The sequence below is a fragment of the Coloeus monedula genome (assembly GCF_965178545.1).
Source record: "Coloeus monedula genome assembly, chromosome: 1".
Taxonomy (NCBI): Eukaryota; Metazoa; Chordata; class Aves; order Passeriformes; family Corvidae; genus Coloeus; species Coloeus monedula.
This window is the reverse complement of record NC_138781.1, coordinates 10609354-10628049: the sequence shown is the minus strand read 5'-3', so window position 1 is coordinate 10628049 and position 18696 is coordinate 10609354. Positions and strand designations below refer to the sequence as shown.

At 43.7% G+C, this 18696-nt stretch overlaps 1 protein-coding gene across 1 annotated transcript in view; it reads left to right on the top strand.

The window, feature by feature from the left end:
• The window catches only part of ADARB2 (adenosine deaminase RNA specific B2 (inactive)), a gene marked incomplete at both ends in the record, with an annotated part of 303563 nt that overhangs the window by 262196 nt on the left and 22671 nt on the right, over nt 1-18696 (top strand). The window contains one exon of the mRNA XM_082280996.1: nt 6301-6452. Within this exon, the coding sequence (XP_082137122.1) occupies nt 6301-6452 (152 nt within the window). The remainder of the gene's footprint in view (nt 1-6300; nt 6453-18696) is intronic.

The following is an 18696-nucleotide window of genomic DNA, read 5'->3' as shown; positions in this document are numbered from 1 at the left end:
ATAGAGCCTTGAGCAATCTGTCAAACTACTTTGAGAAGGAGGTTGGGATAGAGATTTAAGGTCCTTACCAGCCTAAATTATCCTATGATGTGAAAACTGAGCAGAAGTGGAGCTGAGGTGGCATTTATTATATTGAAGGAACCAAGGACTGCAGGAAGCAAGGAGAGAAAATGTCTTGGTTTGAAAGACAGGTGTCTGCTAAGGAAGGCAGGAGCCTCCTTTGGAATGGCAGATGCAACCCCCCTTCCCTCCAAGTTATTATAATTTGAAATCAAGGGGCTTTTAGGCAAAGATGTGGGAAATAGGAATAACAGTTCTTTACTATTACGTATCTATATGTGTATAACCAGTCAAACAAGCAGCAATAACCATGGCAGTAACAGCAAACAATCCCAAACCCAGTGCCAGCCTTCTCGGCTGTCGGGCCCTTTCCCCTCGGGTGCAGTTCCGCTCGCAGCCGGCAGGGGCGCTGGCGGCTCCCGGTGAGCAGGGCAGGTGCGATGGTTCCCCCGCGGCTGCAGGGGGCGCTCCGGAGCGAGCTCGGGGAGCACGCGGCACTGGCGGCCTGGGATCCCGGGAAGGGATGGGACAAAGGCTTCACAAACCCCTGGGCAGCCGATCCCGGTGTCCGGCCGGACCCTCGGGGACAGCAGGCTGGAACGGCAGGGACGAGCACAAATCCCGGGTGGCAGATGAGGTGTATCCAAACGGGGAACCCCCCGGAGGTCTGGGCAGGCAGGGTGAGCACGGCTACAGCGTAGCGAAGGCTCCAAGCAGCGGCGGGGCAGGGCGGCCACGGCCCGGCTCCCAGCGGGGCAGGGAAGGCGGGCTGGGGATCCCGGGGTTTCTCTGGCAGAAGGAAAAGCGGAAGTAGAAAAAACAGCTTCCTCGCTCTCTGGATGCCGAGACCAAACTGCCAACATCCCCAGGTGAAACAAAAAGAGCAGCCAGGTCCTTTGTTTTCCTGAAGTATTCAGCCATTTGTTCCCCTAGCAACATGTATAGGGGAAAATTCCTTTAACAGAAAAAAAACTAGGAATAAACTAAAACCCCAACAGAAAACAAACAAAAATCCTTTCTCTGTAGGTCATTCTTCTGCCCTCCATTCTTGTGTGCAAATCCGTGTGACTTTCTCTGAAGGCCATTAACCTCACTGCAAAAACTTCCTTTGCCTTCAGAAGGTTTTGCATCAGATCACAGACACAAGGGTTAGTCTAAGCAGGATTGTGTGTTCTTGTAAGCACCTGTTATACTGTTGCACCTAAGCAACAATAACAGGAATAATGGCTGTTTTCACTTCAGGCTGGAGTTGAAGACAAGAGAGTATATTGAGTACATGGGTTTGGCTAACAAAGGGGGACAAGAGCATTGAAGGGTTTAATCAAAAACAATATTCTCTCTATTTCATTCTGAATTGCTTTCAAGTTTACATTAAATTATTATGTTTTCAGCAGTGCAGCAGCCCTAGTACTTGCTTCATGCTATGGTCTCTTGGGAAACAAGTGCTAACACTGTATCTTAAACTATTGTATTGATCCACCTCCCTAACACGTTCAGTCATATTATTATTTTATTTGGATCAATGTTAACAGCCTTTTGTTAAGAGAATCCTCAGTGCAGCACAAGCTCTGTTCACAATAACTTCAAATCACTCCCTGTTCAGCCAAGACCAGGTACCACCGCTTGCCTGACCAGCACCCACCATAAAAATCTCAACCAAAATTGTAAAGGCTAAGCACCTTTGAAAGACAGAGCTGGAGATATTGCCAAATCAGATTTTGCTTCCTTAAAGTCCATGGGGAAGAAAAACTATGTGTTATGATATATTCTTCAATTCTAATGTTTATTGCTACACACACAGTTTTCTAACATCAATGGGAGTTTTGTCATATGGTGACAAAATGGGGGGTTCTGCACATTGAAATCACGTTTACTTCTTTTTCACTGGAAAAAGAGAGAAATCTATTCAGAAAGAAAACACGGGATGCTGCCACATAGCTAGGAGGACAGAGTTTTTTAAGACAGGCATGTTAACTCAGCTCCACTGGGTCTACCTGCACACCATCTCCTCAGGCTTGGGGGAAACACAAAGCTGTTGTAACGCATTTACATTAACCTCGCCCAAATTAAACTCATCTCCCAGGCCAGGAAACTGTTGTACAAAGTCATAAATGAACTGAAACCAAAAAGATGGTGCTCTAATTCCAAAAGTGAATGAAAGCATCGTTCTTGACTCAAAGAGCTTAAATTTTTCATCATTCACTATGGAACAGGCAAGTTTGTTCTGTGGAGAGTATGTCCTATTTTCCACATACCTTCCTCCCACCAAGCCTACCTACTGAAAGTGGTCTCTGCAGCTGGATTTCAAACTTCAGGAACTTCCAGTGAAAGAAATAGTCTTTTGTATCATACTGTCTTTGAAATGGAACCTCCTTTCCAGAATTTACAAATTCTACCATTGATCTTGGTGAAGCAAAACACATGCTTCGCTGAGTGTAGCATGAAGGCTTCTAAGAGCAAGGGCAAGCAGGTTGGAGAAAGCAAGGGCCAGGATATAAAACTAATGGCCAGAAGACAGGGATTCACTAATTGAGTTTACTTCTCGGCAGTCAAGTGTTACCCAGATCCCCAAGGCTCCTTTGATCACCAGTGGAGAGAGATGGCATCACTGAGGTGGAACTCAGCAGACCTTTTCAAGTATTTGTTGGGGTGAGATGAATTGCCATGTACTGGGGCAATTTTTTTTCCATTTCTCTGAAGAGAGAATACAGCAACTTCTTCACATATTTAAGCTGCAGAACAATTCCATCCACAAGCCAATATTGCAGCAATATGTAAATTACTTTTTTTCCCCTTCTCTTCTTATTGCCATATGTTAGAGGTGTGACTTCCCTGACTTTTCTTGGGAAAGAGTTCCAGAATGGGAACTTTATCCTCTCTAAGAAGCAAGAGTGACAAATACTTCAAAAGGAAACTTTCTTTCAATAATTCATTGTCTAGAGCTTGAGTTAAATAAAAGCTAAAAGCACAACTAAAACCTGTCAGCTTCTAACCAGCCTGATTAAAACCCTTAGCCCTCCCAGATTTCATTTTTATGACAACCATAATCCTCCAGTTCTCAAGACTTTCACGAAAGAGATGAGAAGTAAGACATACATTTCCTGATGTACAAAAGAAAGACAAGAAAGACCTTTTGAGAAGCTTTTTCTAAGAATCACCATCAAAAAGCACATGAATATCATAGTCTGATTCTTTTGCAGTGGTGGTAGGAAAATTGACATCATTTTCAATGATATTATTTATACCAACTGGCCAATAGGGAAGAAAAGAAAATACAACTCTTCCTTTTTTAAGAAAAATAAAGTTAATAGACTATCCTTAAAATAAATCACCACTATGGTGGTGCTGTAGTGCACCTTTCAGGTGCCAGGGAGATGATTTTACCAGAAGGTAAGCTCTTTCAGCAGGTCAGATGCAAACCACTGTTTATTTTATACATAAAAAGCAAGGAATAGTCTTAATCCAGTCCCGTTATTTTTTCCAGGAAAACCAGCTGCTCGTTACACATCTACTAAGCCTGCTGTCAGTTTGTCTGGGATGCTCTCTTGTACTATGTAGTAGTAGAAACTTCCTATACATACACTTACATGCCAAAAACAGCTCCTCTGCTTGTCAGGCTTGGTTTCACCAAAATGCTTCATAAGGATGTGCTTAAGTATCTTCTTGAAGTCAGCTCAAAACATAGGCCATGTGTTATGCTGAATAATAAACTTAAACACAAGATTATAATTGAGCACGTTCTTAAATATTCCTCTTCAATCAGCCTCAAATCCTAACTCCCACAGAAATTCGTAAAAGGCAAAGGTTTAGGGATTAATTCTGCTCTTTTAGCCACTGCCAGCATGCAGAAATGACATTTTAATGCCACCCCCTGAATGAATGGGATCTGTAGGCTCACTGTGGGCTCCTCTCTCCATTGCTTTGTGCAGGTTGTGTATGGCTGTGCAAAGGACATTGTAATGGACTGCTACTGCAAAGCCATCTTCTCCCTCACAGTCCAAAACACCTGTCCCAGAGGCAAGGCACAAGGGTGCTGGTGCTGGTGTAGAGGTGACTTGGCAAAAGTGCATCTCATGCTTCACCTGACCATTTTTACAAGATCCCTGTGTCCCCCTGGGCTTCGAAATACCCCAAACGTCCCACGCACAAGAATCTTTACTAAGCCATGGCAGATGGTGTTGCAACCCAAACTTTTCCAACAACTCTTTTCCAGTTTTGTTATTAAGCATATTTGGCCACAGTGCAGAAATGAACCTCATGTTTGAGGTCATCTCCTAAAAAACCATCCCAAAGGCAGGTCAGGACCCTATGTGATATGAAGAACCTCAGCCTCCTGGAGAAAGAGTCAAGCTGCCTTGCCCTCCAGCCCTGCCAACTATTTTTAGAGCAGCTGTCCATCACCCAACCTGGCAGCCACACTGGCCACAGACCCTTGTTCGTGCTCATAAAGAGGTAAGAGTGCAAGGTTAATCAGTGAAAAACAATGACCAGTGAAAATAGGATGGAGGCTGAACTGCTGAAATCCAGCCCAAAGCATTACTGTTCCAACCCTACATAGCAACTGTCTCCAAGTGCTGCAAGCTGCCCCCCCACATTCTGGTGAGATTTAATGTAATAATAGCAGGCATTTGGACTGCACAGTTTTGTATTCTCCCAGCTGATTTTGCAGTGAATTATTTAAAACTACCTGCAATTGCTCTAAAGTCCAAGCAGCAGGACTTACAGAGATTTTATTATTTCAGAGACTTGTATCAGGGCGATAATATAATTAGTGCAGTTGGGAAATTCCACCACAGCCAGCAGAAAATGAAGGAGCTGCATGTGGCAGCCCCAGCTCGGCAGCCGGTGTGACTCCCTGTCCCTGACAGGCAAGCTAATGTGCCTGTAAATTCCTCCTGACAGCAAACGCATCCTGGCATCAAAAAATGACAAAACACCCAAACCATGGAAGAGTGACAGCCAAACAGCTTCAATAGCACAGAGGCTGCACTGGGAGAAAACAGGCAGAGGCAGCTTGGATGAAAGCCAAGGACTCGCTCAAAGGCTGAGTAAAAAGCACCCCTGTTTGCAGTATCAGGAGGCAGAGAGATAGCCAGAAATCGCCTTGGTTAATGGGCTGTCCTGTAGTGAATTAAACGGGTGGGATTCCAGCTTATTAACAGCATCCTAGGAAAATCATTACCTGCAGGTGCCATTCTATTCAGAGATATTCCTACAAAAAGACCCTTAAGTTTTTGAGGGAAGGACCAGGCCATCGAAGGGAAAGGAGTCTCATCATAATTTCACCAATCACATTTTCACCTTCAAAATTATAATCGTGACCATCACCTAAATACATGTATTAGAGGCAGCTGTCTGTCACAGAAATTACCCATATCTTCCTAAATGTAACTCATTGGAGGAACCGCACAGCAGCAGAGCCTTAATGCTGTGCTGTTGCTGCAAACAGCAGCACTGGGAGGGTTTGGCCTCCCGGGCAGCTGTTGCTAATGGAATATGTGCACTGCATCCCCATCTAGCTGCTGAACCACTGCAAAGATAAAAGCTTCATCTTGATAAGTATCTTTTTCAACTCAGCTGAGAAAAGCCCGCGCAAGTTTTGTCCACCCTTCTTAAGATGGCCTCTGATTTCCAAAAATGCCAAGTGACCAAGAGGACCCTGCTGGCCTAGGTGGAGCATTTGTAGGTGGCTCTGGTTGAATGAGGGAAAAGGGCAACACGTGGGGAGAAGGGAGGGCTGGCAGTGGTCATAAAATTTGGGTGCTTTGTTAGAGGCCCTTTTCAGTGGAGCATATGAACACGCATCTCATCTGTGGTGATTGATGTTAATGGGATTCAAACATGTGCCTAGGTATTGTGATCAGCAGAGCTGATGTGTTCACATGAGAGCCCAAGAGAACTTTTTCTTTTTTCATGCACCAGAACCACTTTAAAATCAGTGTGTTTATGCATCTGTGCATAAGGAAGGAGAGTTACCCTTCAAAAATCCACATTTTATCATTAGAATATATCTTAGGTACGGAAGCCAAAAGCCCTTTAGCAGTTCTGATCTCCTTCACACATTTCTTCACTCAGAGAAGCTTATTGTTTTTCTCTTGTTGTCACTAGGCAAAATATATGATGCCAGGTGCTAATAAAAACAAACAAACAAGCTGACGGAGAAAAGGAGAGAGAGACAGCACAGAAATGTTTCTGATTTGGCATGTAACAAATGACCTGGAACCTCTTTTGTGATTATAGCAAACGGCGAGAAGACTGGGAGCGATCAATCTTCGTGCGATTAAAAGAAGGAGGCTACAGGCTGCGGGAGAACATCCTGTTCCATCTGTATGTGAGCACTTCACCCTGCGGAGACGCGCGCCTCAACTCCCCCTACGAAATCACAACCGACTGTAAGGAAAAATCTTCCCTCTCCTTTTTCTCCTTTGTGCGTCTTTTGTCTTTTTTTGGTGTTTTTTCCTAAGATCAGTTCTTTTTGCTCTCTTTCTTTGCTGGCAGAAAGTGTTTCACTTGAAAGCAAAAACACTACAGGCTTTAGAGAGTGTGTGTGTGTGTGTGTGTGTGTGTGTCTGTGCAACTGGTGCTTGGTCCCATGTGCTGGGGAAGGTGTGCAGGGAAAATCAGAGCTTGGCAAGGCAGCTCTGCACTCCTGGGGCTCTGTGGCTCTGCTGGGGAATACATCCCTTAAAGCCTGCATTTCCTGCTTGCTACATACAACCCTAAAAGTAAATAAGTGTTTTGGAAAGCATCCCCATGATCAAAGAGATCCTTGAAGCCACAGCCAGAGGCTGGACCAGAGGATCAGGGCTCTAACTGAAGATGCATAGACTCTACTCAGGATTCACACAGTACATATGGGTTCAAGGGTTGCATTTACACTAAACCAGGCTGCAACAGCTAGGAGTCTGAAGAAGAGCACTAATACGACATGATATATGATATGATATGATATGATATGATATGATACAGCACATCTGTGGTGTTGATTGTTCGTCAGACTCTCTCCAAATATCACCTGCACTTGCAGCAAATAATGGCAAGATCCTTACGGAAAGGATTCTTCCCAAGCCATCCTGCCTATGTCAAATATACTGCATGGTCACTGCATGGCAGATGGGTTAGTTGGAGTCCCCCAGGTAAGCCTTCCTTAGAGTCCCTACAACCATATCTATGGCATTCAGGCAAACACATGATTTTCCAGGGATTTCTTCTCTAGAGGTGATCCTGCAAATGAGATAAACAAATTGGTTCTTGAGCCAGTGTGTGCCACCCACAGACCTGCAGAGCTTGTTGTCTGTGATGACAAATCCCATCTCCAGCGCTTGACCCAGCACTCTCACCTCATCACTCCCCAAACATGCACGTCCCTGTCCTTGCCCTGCCGTGGCCGAGGCACATCCTTGTTGCTTTCCCACTGCACCAGCTTTATCCCTGCCTAGCCACATGGAATTCCCCCAGCAAGGGACAGGGGACTCCAGAGATCTGTGGCTTGTTATCACATGCCTGTCACCCCATGATCCAATACACAAGGCACAAAGTACTCTCTTACCTCTGCCCCAGGTACTGCTCCTCATACATGCATTTAACAGTGCTGCAAAGTCCATAGTGCTGGCTGCCAAATGTACACATAATGAGAAATAGTCCTTGCCCTGACTACCTTGAATGTGAAGCAGGCAAGACAAAAGAATGGATGGAGGAGGAAGCATAGACATGGGAATGTAAAATTAATCACCCAAGGTCACACAACGACCTCGCTTCCTCACAGGCAAATCCATCAGACGGTAGTTTCACTCCTGTGTGATTTCTTATTTGTATAAGTTATTTATTAATGATTAGGTATTATTCTGTCCAGAATAGAATTTTTTTTCATGTGTGAAAGAGCAGCTTGCTGGGGCGAGAAAGCAGAATGCACCTATTCAGGAAGGAAATGTGGTCCTTGCCTGACATGATTTCTACATTCTGCCAGGAGGGTTTATAAAATGAACAAAAGCAAGTAAGTGTTTAAAACACAAAATCAAATTGACAAATTCCTGATGAATTAACAAAATTAAAAGATATAGCATCATCTTAAATCAAAATTAAAAATAAAAAAGGCGCTGCTTATGAATATCAAAAAACAATAGTGATCTTTGGCCTTCTACTTTATAGGTGTATCAAGAACTATCTAAAAAGGCTTTATGTTTGGTTAAAGGCACTCATGTTTTCCAGAAGGCAGGCTTCCTAGGGCAGCCCTTAGTTGATATCACAATTGGAAGCACCAAAATCTGTAATAAGTTTTAAAATGTGGTCCATTCTCAAAAGCAACCAGAGGCTGTCCAGGCTGGGTTCTGCTCTTCTTTGCATGAGAAAGTTGGTGCTTTGGGCAGATGACAGCCAGTGCTGCCTGTTTATATGCAGCTGAACCCAGCCCTGGAGGTGAACCCTGCTTGGCTCATGGATTTCTTCAAAGACCACATAAATCTTCCAGCTAATGAGCTTCTATAGATAACAAGATATACAAGCAGCTGTGTTTAAAAATATATAATCACACAGTACCTGACACAGGCAGTAAACAGTAAACTTACCATGAAAATAATTTTCCTGTTGGCTATTACACCAATTATTGTCCCAAGCAGAAGCTGAGGCAGAAAGGTTTGTGTGGCTTAGCCAAGGTTACACAGAGATTCAGTATCAGGACCCGAAGAGATGCTCTACCTGGCTCATAATTCACTCTTTTAACCAGATCTCTCTACCTTTGTCCTGTGCTCTTAAAATAATTTAGCACTGTGTAGAAACCCATGTTGCCAAAAACTGTCCTTCAGTGAGATAAGCATTTCCTTTTAGCTCACATTATCTCAGAGACATCTGGGAAGATAAGTATTTTATAATGTTTATCATTCAGATCTTCTCTTTCCTCTTTTTTTTCCTAAAGAAATAACCTTTCTTTCATCCAGTAATGACAAGAAACTCCAGATGAATGCTGCTTCATTTCTTAAACAACAAAGAAACCTCTCCTAGAGCTAGCACAAGCCATCAAACATTACTGATTATTCTCTAAAGATGCATTAACATTTAAAACCGGTGCCTCACCATGTGGTTCCTGGTTTTGAGAAGGAATATGATAAGCCTTTATCAATATAGGGAGTGAGTAAAATCCACTTCTCAAATCTCCTTCCAAAAATTTCCTATTATCCACCGTGTCTTTCCAGCACCCTCAGGGAGGCCTCACATTTCCTTCTTATGAGCTTTGTTCTGGTAAGGGAGGAGGTAAGCTAGCATGCTTTTGAAACCCAGTTTACTTGTTACTGGGTAGAGCAGAGTACCAAGTTTGTGACATGTGTGAAAGACTGACAGCTGCAATGCAGAGGAGAGGTCCAGGGAGCCCACATCCATGCCAGCTTCATGCAGGAAAGTAAGAGATTAGGAACAAGGAGATAAAATCTCACTTTAATTTGCAGAGATGCTCTTCTTGAATCAGACATAAGCTGACTTGTTTGTTGATACATCCTTAGGCAGCTCTAAAAGAGAGACAAAACCCAGTTGGACCGGGCTGCTTTGACCATGGAGGGGTTTTCTAACTTTTTTGGTAGGTCAGGAGGTTGGAAGAGCTTACAGGAAGTGAAGTCAGAGCTTTGGAAGGAGGTACAACCTGCAAGAGTAGGGGAAGAGGCTGAGGGGAGAGGGGCAAGAGCAGCTGAAAGCAGGAGAGGAGACCAGCCAGGTCAGATGATGCAGGAATATGAGACTGGGAAATGTTTCAGGTGCTTTTTATGGGTTTGTCCTGGCTCATTCTCTCCAGTCAGTCTCCTTCCCAAGACCCTTTTCATAATTTTCCAAGGTCAGCCTCAAGGCTGTAGCACAGCTATATGGTGAAAAGGCAACATGTTCCCAGTGTCCTCACAACCCTAACTGCCCCTTCACAGACTCAGATTCTTCCCCTGCTTCAGTTCAGTGCTGCAGGTCAGGGAGCCTGGGACATCTCCCTGTATGGTGCCTTCTCTCTTTGTGTACATCTGAGCAAGGTGTGCCTGGGTTTCTGACCTCTCCTAAGGGCAGTATCACGGCATCAATTCACGTGGGTTTCCTGAAGGGCCTAAGGGGGCTGCTGGTTCCCATTATGGCACACGCTCCAGCTCCTGAGGTGGAGCCCTGGGGGCAGCTCACCCTGTAGTATTTGTTGCATATTTTACACTTTCTCCTAAATCTAGGCCAAACCACAGAGTAATCAAGCTCCTGATTTGCTAGAGCACCATCCTAGCTAATTTAGTGCTTCTTGACTCATTGGCATTATTTTTAAGTCTCTTGGAAAGCAAAATGAATTGCTTGTAAATTTGAGCTAAAGAAATCCTCTACTTCCCCACTCCTCCTTCCCTGGCAGTATTTTACCTCATTGTCCATCTTTTTTCTAGAGATGTGCTCTCTCTTTTTCACTACATGGATTGTCAAAGAGACAAACAGAATCTGCCCCAGGGCTTCTCTCAGTTCTTCTCCCCTGGGCTGCTTTTTTATCTCCTGCTAACATGCTGTATTGCCTTGTGCCATTGCCTCCTTGATAGCCCAGCTCCTGTTTTATCCCACACTTCCTTTAGGTCTGAAACACACCATTGCATCTGCTCCACATGGGGTTTTTCTCCTGCTTGTCTATTAACCTACAGCTGTGCTGAAGCTCTCATGCACACACATTTGACAGAGCTCTCATCTAGGCAGGACCCATTTGCAGCCACGTGAGCCAGATCATTGCCTTGGTAGGTGATGTGGTCAGGAGATGTGCACTGCAGTTTTCAGAGAGTTGGGGAACTGAAGAGTACCCAGAGAGACATATTTGTGCTCTCTACTTCAAGTCTGCTTTCACTGTGCAGACTTGTGCTTTCCCTGCTTGTGATTCTGGCTGCTGGATTTTACATTCCATTCTCAGAAAAAAATGCTCTGTTAACCCCCAAATCCAGGGGGTGAAGGGGTGCCCTGCTCACACCAGTAACTCAGCACTCTGTGTCCAGATGGGGCTGGCCCAGGTTGCATCATCCCCAGACCAGATCTCTGAAAGTCATATCCTGAGCAGACTGGCTGGAGAAGACCAGATTCACACAGAGACCCTCTAAGGAGTCTGTCTGTCTCCAAGACAAGGACCCAAATGATCTCCCAAAATTGTCACGAGAGTCTCAGCCCCAGAGCTCAGCATTCAGTGTCCGGCAGGGAGCTATCAGGATGGAAATACAATGAGGATACTTATGGCAGTCACTGGGCTAGAATCAATCCCCAAACCAATGGGTTTGGTGAACATTTCTGGATGTGCAAGGGCAAGAAATCTCTGCCTTCCTGTTACCAATCCCATGTTTTGTGTAAATGGGCAAATTCTGTTCTTGTGAGTAGATGATAAAAGGGGAAAGCACTTCAAGAAGAGCCATCTAAGTAACCCAGTGATCTGAAAAGAAATTAGATATCTGGAACTACAAGAAAATTCAGGTTCTAACAAAGTGATTAACTTTCCAATTACAAAAATTGAGGATAACCATAGGTCATCCCTTGGACTTGGACACTATTTTTTGTTCCCATTGCACAAGTGCTCTCAGGTCTCGCATCTCTCTGTCACGGCTGCTGGCCTGATGCAGTTTGGGAAACCATCTTGGAAAGTCGTAGCTATTTGGTGCATGGTGCAGCTTCCTCCTAGGCTGCAAAGTTGATTTTATGCTGATGAATGGCCCATCTGTGGAACTGGGATGAAAGTGCATTATTTTCCTATTTTTCATATGACCGAGCAGAACAATACCTTGGAGGATCCCAGAACAAAATTATCATAGAGAACCATGCCCAGAAGTAACACGGAACTAAAAAATGCATACACCACTGTAGGCTGTAGTGCTGAATACTGCCTCAGGAGAAATAATCCTAGCTCTAGGTGAATTATTGTGGTCAGCCCAGATTGCTTTGTCATATAAAGGATGCTGCAGAAATTGCAGATACAGCAAGAGGCTCTTGCATTACTTCATAGGCTAGGGAATTAGTATTAAAGAAAGTGGAAGGAAATTGTCCTTTCACTTCATTAAGACTGGGCTGGGTCTTATCCAAAAGGTTTGGGTTCAGATATGAGCACAGCACTCTTTGCCGTCCTCCTTTGAGGTCAAGTTCTGTGGAAGCAGTGGCCCTTTCTGCTTGTGCCACTGACCCAGCCTCAATTTACGAAAGTAAACACAGAGGAAATGCAGCAACTTTCTACAGCTAACTAGAAGCTGGTCTGTCAAGGAGCTTGTGTCCCTGCTCAGGACTCTTAGCAGGCATTAGGTTTATATGTAATTGCCCTGTTTTCTAACTCAATCTTCCCAGGCTGCTGAAATGTGTTTCAGTGTGACTGCTTTCACTCATGTTAGTTTGGTAGGGAAAGCATGGTCACAGGACAGTTCCCTCTGGTTAAATCTCTCCATCACTTACACACTTCACCTATGGCTGGCAGCAGAGGTGAAGTGTGCTCCTGGCCCGGATGGGCAAAGGTGACAACAGAGCCCGGCCCAGGTGTGGTGGTCCTCTGTCCCCACAAGCACTGCAGGCCTGAGCAGTGGTCTGATTTAGCTCAGGGCTTTCCAGGTGTGGAGGTGGTGCTGCATGTAGACAGTTCAAAGATTTCTTCCCAGCATCTAAAATAAATCCATGCTGGCACTGTGGGGGAGCTTTCTTCTTTTGGGGAAGGTGGGCAAAGTGATTTCAGGAGAAGAAAGTGTGGCTGAGAGGAATCAGTGGGACCCTGGGACAGGAGGGCCACAGTGAGTATGGGAAAGTTTGAGGGAGAGTGGGTCTGTGATGTTCAGCTATGATGGGGAGTGGGCGAGAGACAGCGACATAAAGCCTGTGAGGGGTGGAGGGACTCTTCAAGATGAGTGAAGCCCCTCTGCTTCTTCCAATGCACAACACCCACAGGACCTGCAGGCACTGGCTGAAGCCATCTCTGGTGCTGCAAGAAGCTTTTCCTCCCCCAGCCTCTCCTACTCACTCTCTCTCATCCAAGGCTGCAGGGAAGGGAGAGAATGGAAAAGGGGGGAAAGACTCATGTCAGGGGTACCAGAATGGAGATGGTGACTGGCCCAAGCCCTTTGCTGTGAACCCTGAGCTCTTCTGATGCCACTTGAGGGAAAAGCTGCAGCAGCAGCAGCTGTTGCATCTCAATGCTCAGATGGACCCATTGCTCAGACAGAGCAGCAGTGCCAGAGGATCTGCAAGTATGTGGTCCACGTGTTCTGGAAATCCCATCACTTTTGGTAACCCAAAGGAGAGGTGTGATGCCTTACATGGCCTGTCATGCTAAACCTTTTGCCAATCTCAAAGCTCAGTTCTAGCCCCTAAACCTGCCAGAGAAACCAGTGGTGTCCAGGCTTAGGAGAGCTGTGAAAGCACTCATGGTTTTATTGTTGGCATTGTCATGCTAGAGCCCAGAATGCACCTTGGAAAGAGGCTCCCATTTTGCTACACTGGAGTCCTGAAGCTTTCAGTGCAATTAATCAACCTGTAAAAGTTTGCTGTTGCTTTATATTCCATTATTAACCTCCACCAGGCTGGGTGGTTAGGTTCTTAGTGGAGTTTTGCTAAAGTTGACTGGTGAATAACAACTTCACTTCATGGACAATTTCAGGTCTCAGAGTACTGACTGGCTGGAAAGAAACCAAAACGTGTCAGGCAAAATTTAAAAGAAAATAATTGTGTGAAAGTGGGATTGCATCTTATATTTCTCATGTCTCCTGGTCATCAGTAACAAGGGGTAGAAAAACCCTATTTGATTTCCTCCCATGCCTAGTTCAGGGTAAGCGTTTTCATTCAAGGCCACTTAGAATCAAATAAAAACTTGAATCTGTGTCTCTCAAGTCCTGGATCAGTGAATTCCCTATCAGCTGAGCTAGACAGCTCCCTTTCTTAACTCTGTGTTTTAAAACTTTGTCAGAACTGACACATCATGAGAAAACTCTTTGCCTTTGACAATTCATTGAAAATGTCCCAATTCCTTCTCCTTGTGATATTCTTGGCTGCTTTTGCTTATTTGAGTTTTGTTGTTTCAGGGGGAGTTTAAAGTAGAAAACAAGATTTTTAGAAGTATATGTCAGTGCAGTGTGTGTCTATCCAGGAAAAGAGAAAGAATATGCTGAAAACTATGGATTGCTCAGAGCCAGCATTGGCCACAGCTTTGAAAAGCTTTCATGTAAAGCAAAATGTGTTTGCTAGGATTCAGGAAAACAGGCTTCCACAGCTATAATCAGATTCTAATTTTAACAGAATGCTTGAATTGCCGAAGGGCATTGCACTGTATTTATTGATTCTGCTTTGTTATGGGTTTTGCTGCTTTGTAAAACACTGCATTTAGATGCAATGTTCAGATGTGATAAAAAGGCTGCATTAATCAGCAAAAGACCATGCCCGAGAAGTTTTCAGAATAGTAGTAGAAAATTTCACCAAGAAATTGCTCCCTGTCCCCAGATTTGTCCAGCCCAAGGAATAGTGGTGTCTCCAAAGCCCTCTGCAGCAGGGAAAAAGAGACCACATGCTCCTGGACATTCCCCCATTCCACCCCGCCATCCCACAGCCTACTAAAGATACTCACCTAAATAAGGCACGGGGGTTTTTTTTGGTGGAAAATATCAAACCATAGTTGGGAAAAGTCTCTGTGGGTGAAAACTACACCCACTCAGATCTAATTTACTCTAATTTACCCTTCCACTGAGTTGGAATCACAGGTAAAACTCATAAGCTGAGTTTTAGAAAGCTTATTAGGCAGCTCCAGGTCCAGTTAAGATTTGTGGGAGTTCTGGAAGTCCTTAGACTTCTGGGGAGTTTCTTGGAGTCTTAGGAGAAAAATCTGAAGACATCTGTATGAGTAACAAACAATTTAATTCTAACCATGATCCTGCAAGCTGCCTTCTCTGGCCAGTCTTGGGCAACTCACCTCACTCTGGTAACTTCTATTTCTATGTCTGTAAAATGGGAATAAAAGGTATCCAACAATCACAGCTCTGAGAAAGGGTAATGAATGCTGAGAGTAGAATATTAAAATGGAAAACATTGTAGATTCTATGCACTGTTATAAAATTATTCAGAATAATTTGGCAACTAAAATCACAGATTTTTAAGGCCAACGGGAACCATTTCCTGGCGATCAAGATTTAATTTCTTCAGCCAGAAACCATAGGACTCCAAAGCTCCAGAAGCTGAAGTAGAATATATGTGGTGATGCATCAGGAACCACAGCCTCTCTAGACTCATACTAACTACAGTGGGGCTGAAAATCTGTTGACCTTGTTGACAGATGGCTCTTGTTTCTGTCTCATGGGGTTCATTTTCTGTTTTCATATTTTGCTGACTTCTTTCACAACATTCTCTGTAAACCATCCTTGAAGATTTCAATTTCCCAAAAGCAACAAAATCCCAAAGCCACATGAATAACAGCATGTTTTGTTGATAAAAGAGGGTTATGATGAATAACACATTCTCTATGTTTGTGTAAACTTTTTGATTAAAATATGGCAGGGGAGAGAATTGTCACCAAATAGGCGATTCCAGTGATGTTGATACAATTTTCACACAAAGTATATTTAAAAGATAAAGCTTAGCTTTAAGAGAAAACATTTCTCATTAACAAAAAAAAAATAAAAAAAAGAAAAGAAAGATACAATGGTGCATGGTTTAGGACATGGCTGAATGGCTGGTCCTCCCTGGTCTCTGATGGATGCAGCATCTCACTCTCCACATGCAGCCTCCAGCCACTGGCTTTGATCAGCTGCTGACCTGGGAACCAGCAGCATCTCTCCACAAAGATCAGCTGTGCATTGCTGGAGACCATCTAGTGGCCTCTCTGTCTGGTGACAAGCCTGATGCAGGCCTCAGAGGCAGAAGTCTTCTCACAGAGTTCACAGCACCAGTGCAGCCCTTTGCCAGATCTCTAGACACTGCTCTGTGGGAGCAGCTGCACTTTCAAAGCCACGGCGGGACATGTCTGATTTTAGATGAGAGGAGCAATTTGTAATTAAAAATAATAATCTTGAAGTGCTTGAGTTGTACTTTCCTTGATTGCCACATGCCCAGAATCTTAATCCCACTGATAAATCTTGTACTTTTGGCCTTCAACAAACTAATGCTGTTCTACTCCAGAGCAGGTTGGAGTCCACAGCCTGGCTTTGTAGGTGGCACAAAGGATCTCCCTGACACCTGACCCAGTACTGCTCATTCCTCCGTGCCTGGAACAGTCATTTATAACTCTCAGAGGAAGCTGTGAATGACTTTGCTGCCAAAAAATTGTTTTAAAGTGAGTTTAAACTCATTGCTCACATTTTGATCCCAGGCATTCCTTGAAGACAGACATTAGAAAAAACCTGTTTGTAGGCTTTGAGCTGTTTCTCTCAGATTTTTTTTTCCTCTCAGGGTATTAAAGCCTGCTGAGATTCCACACTTACTTAGAAGTTAGTCTGATGGTAAAATTGGTTTCATGTTTTAGAGAGACATTCTCTGCTCTAGCATAGGTTCAATGAAGGTATTTTGGCACCTCTCCCTAGAATGAACTTTCAATACATTCCATATTAACCTACAAAGATAATAAAAACTCATTGTAAAAGTGTTATGTCATCTGAACAGATTAAATTTTTCCCCTCAGTAATCATATATGGAGGCATTTTGATGGACCAAAATTAAAAGTTTTCATTAAAACACTCACTGATAAACGTTAATATGCTGGAATACTATTCTTACACCCTTCCTACAGTTACTGTCTCTAACACCACAATTCAATCCAAAAATAATAATTTAATTCATAGGTACTTAAAGCAGATAAGGAAAAAAAACACAGTCACTTCCTTTCTGTTCTTGTGGATTCAAACTTCAAGTTTTCTCTTCATTGCTTTTTCTGGATTAAATGCCACATATTGATAACCTGCAGATGGGCAAATTGACTGCTTTCACACCTTGTCAGTACATCACTAGAAACTATTGTCAGATGAAAAATTAAGGAAGAAGTAGAAAGAGTGAAAATTGTTATTTGAAGATTAATGCAGAGAAGAAAGAAGAATGTGCCAAAGGTAACATCATTTATCAGGTCATGGATTTTGTCAGGTTAGGGACTACTGTCCAAAGACAGTATTTCAGCCAGAAGAGATGCAGGGAGAAGCGAAAAGGTAAAGAAGTTCAATCTCCAATGTTAATTTCAGTTCCAAAAATTACAGGTGTGCCAGGTTTTGTAACATTGTCAGATAAAGTACATACTCAGCATTCTTATTTGTATATGGGGCTTAATGATTCTGTCCAAACCATAGATCTGAACTGAACTCTGCTACAGCGTGGTGGGGGCCACATGGCTCTGGGAGCAAGCAGATCTCTCCTAGGACTGCTTTCAGATGCAACAGCTCTCATGGCCTGTATTTAAAAGTCATTTCTTGACTTTTAGGGATTCATCTCAACAGGCTTTTATCCTGTTTAACCTGTACAAGACAGGGGCTTGTGCTCCCTCTTGGGAAGGACGCATCCCTGAAGTCACTGCAGGGGCAGCTCTTAGACCCTTCTTTCCATAAATCCAGACTTCTTTCAGAACACTCCTAAAGTTTCTTGCTTTCCAAAGCTGGCCCATGGCATTTCAGCCTGGCTCTCTGCTGGTCACCAAAGCACAGTGCAGCAGGGACAGCCACCCTGCCCAGCAGAGGAGACACATCCAAAGCATTCACTGTGCTGTGACTCTCACTTCAACACTATTTCACTTTCTGAAATAGTAATATTGCACATTTATTCAGCATCTGGTAGGTGAAAGTGCATCTCTAACAACCATCAAAATACAAAGGCAGTCAGATGTTAACACTCCTCTTTCCACCCCTTTGTCTCACACTGCTCTGAGGAAGCTTTATAAACCGTGCTGAGGAGGGGAGGGTCCAGCACTGAAAAAAATGTTTTATTTCTTCTTTCCTGAAGAGAGAACAGCCCCCACTGAAGCAGGGAAACAGAAAATGAACCTCCGAGGCAGTCATGCAAAATTTCAGACAGAATCTTACTCGTGTGATTCTGTTTAATCACTGTCCATTTCCTCTTCACTCTTTAACTAAATAATAAATATGGAGTGGCTTTTTTCATTACCATGTGAGCTAGAACTGGTCCTGGAGAAAATATGAAAATAAGGGGTGAGGCTTGAAATCAGCAGGTTTCACTGATTTTCAATACAATGCACCTGTCTGTGTACATTTCTAATCCTGTAATTAATCCAGCACCTTTTTATCTTAGGAACTCTCAGGAGTAATTTCCACATCTGAGTGTAGCACACATCATAAACCCACTCCAAATTATTTTTAAATTTGTCCTTTCCAATTCCGGTTTGAACTGACATTTCGTTCTGGTTGAAGTGGCATCCACAGACTCCTTCTCCCCTGCAATTAGTTGAGATTAAGCAGTTGGAGAACCAGCACAGCAAAGATCAGAAATGCTTATAGTCACTGATGTTTTGATCATACTGAACAGCAGAACAGCAGTAGGCTGTAGTTTGTGACTTTAAGATGCATAAATAAATATATTTCTGAGACTGCATTAAAATGATCTGTAGCAGGCTGTTACAGTAAGTGGACCACATTTTTCACTGCTGACAAGCAGCTTATGGGCTGAAGTCTGTCTGCAGCTTCAGTGCAAAACTCACAGAGCCTCATCCTTTCCTTTGTT